Raw genomic sequence first — 1,297 nt, forward strand, 5'->3', positions numbered from 1 at the left:
ACTACTTTATTGATATCCAAGATGGATCCGATAAAGTATATATTTGAAAAGTCTGTTGTTACTGGTAGAATTGCCCGGTGGAAAATGCTGCTAACTGAGTATGATATACAGTACATGACCCAGAAAGCAATTAAAGGGAGTATTTTGTCTGACTATCTAGCTCACATGCCTGTTGAAGGTTACCAATCATTAAAGTTTGACTTTCAAGATGAAGACATCATGTTTATCAGAGATTTTACTATGTCAGGCTTCGAGGTAAGCCCTGAGGAAGGCCCTGAACCAGGATCATGATGGACGCTCGTGTTCGACGGTGCTTCTAATGCCCGAGGTCATGGTATAGGTGTTGTTATCACTTCTCCAACTAGTTTCCACATCCCCTTCACCGCTAGGATATGTTTTAACTGCACCAACAATATGGAAGAATATGAAACATATATCTACGGTTTAGAGGCGGAAATTGATTTGAGAATCAAAATCCTCGAGGTATTCAGTGATTCAGCTCTGGTAATCAGTAAAGTGAAAGGCGACTGGGAGACTCGAGATAGCAAGTTGATACCCTACAAAGAGCATATCGGAAAATTGATCCCTTACTTTGATGAGATCTCCTTTCATCATATTTCTAGGGAAGAAAATCAGTTAGCAGACGCTCTAGCTACGCTGGCTTCTATGTTCAAAGTCAAATGGAAGAATGAAGCACCATCCATCCAAATTGACCACTTAGATGAACCAGCACATTGTCTAGAAATTGAGGCTGATCCTGACGATAAGCCTTGGTCCTATGACATAAAGACATTTCTGGAGAAACAACAGTATCCTGAGGGTATATCCATCACCGATAAGAAAGCTCTGAGAAGACTCTCTTCTAAGTTCTTCCTAAACGGTGATGTGCTATATAAAAGGAATTATGATTTTGTATTGCTCAGATGCATGGATAGACACGAAGCTAGTACAATCATAAGATCCATACACGAAGGTTGCGAGGGTGTACATGCGAAGGGTTCTGCTATGGCCAAGAAGATTCTCCGGGCTGGTTATTATTGGACGACAATGGAGGTTGATTGCTACACTTTGTGAAAAGATGCCATAAGTGCCAGATATATGGTGATAAGATCTTTGTACCACCAACTCCGTTGAATGTTCTAACTTCTCCATGGCCCTTTTCTATATGGGACATCGATATGATTGGGATTATTGAACCCAAAGATTCCAATGGACATCGATTCATCCTAGTTGCTATTGATTACTTCACGAAATGGGTCGAGGCTGCTTCATATGCTAATGTCACTCGACAAGTAGT

At 40.9% G+C, this 1,297-nt stretch overlaps 1 protein-coding gene across 1 annotated transcript; it reads left to right on the forward strand.

Moving 5' to 3' along the window:
- The first annotated feature begins 414 nt into the window (after positions 1-414).
- On the forward strand, positions 415-1,074 carry LOC127130206 (uncharacterized). Its single transcript, XM_051059261.1, has one exon. The coding sequence runs from the start codon at positions 415-417 to the stop codon at positions 1,072-1,074; it is 660 nt and encodes a 219-aa protein (XP_050915218.1).
- Positions 1,075-1,297: the final 223 nt, after the last annotated feature.

This window comes from Lathyrus oleraceus, chromosome 3 (genome assembly GCF_024323335.1).
Source record: "Lathyrus oleraceus cultivar Zhongwan6 chromosome 3, CAAS_Psat_ZW6_1.0, whole genome shotgun sequence".
NCBI lineage: Eukaryota > Viridiplantae > Streptophyta > Magnoliopsida > Fabales > Fabaceae > Lathyrus > Lathyrus oleraceus.

Bases quoted from the DNA above. Each gene is read 5' to 3' on its own strand.
- LOC127130206 (XM_051059261.1), top strand. From the start codon at position 415: ATGGAAGAATATGAAACATATATCTACGGTTTAGAGGCGGAAATTGAT.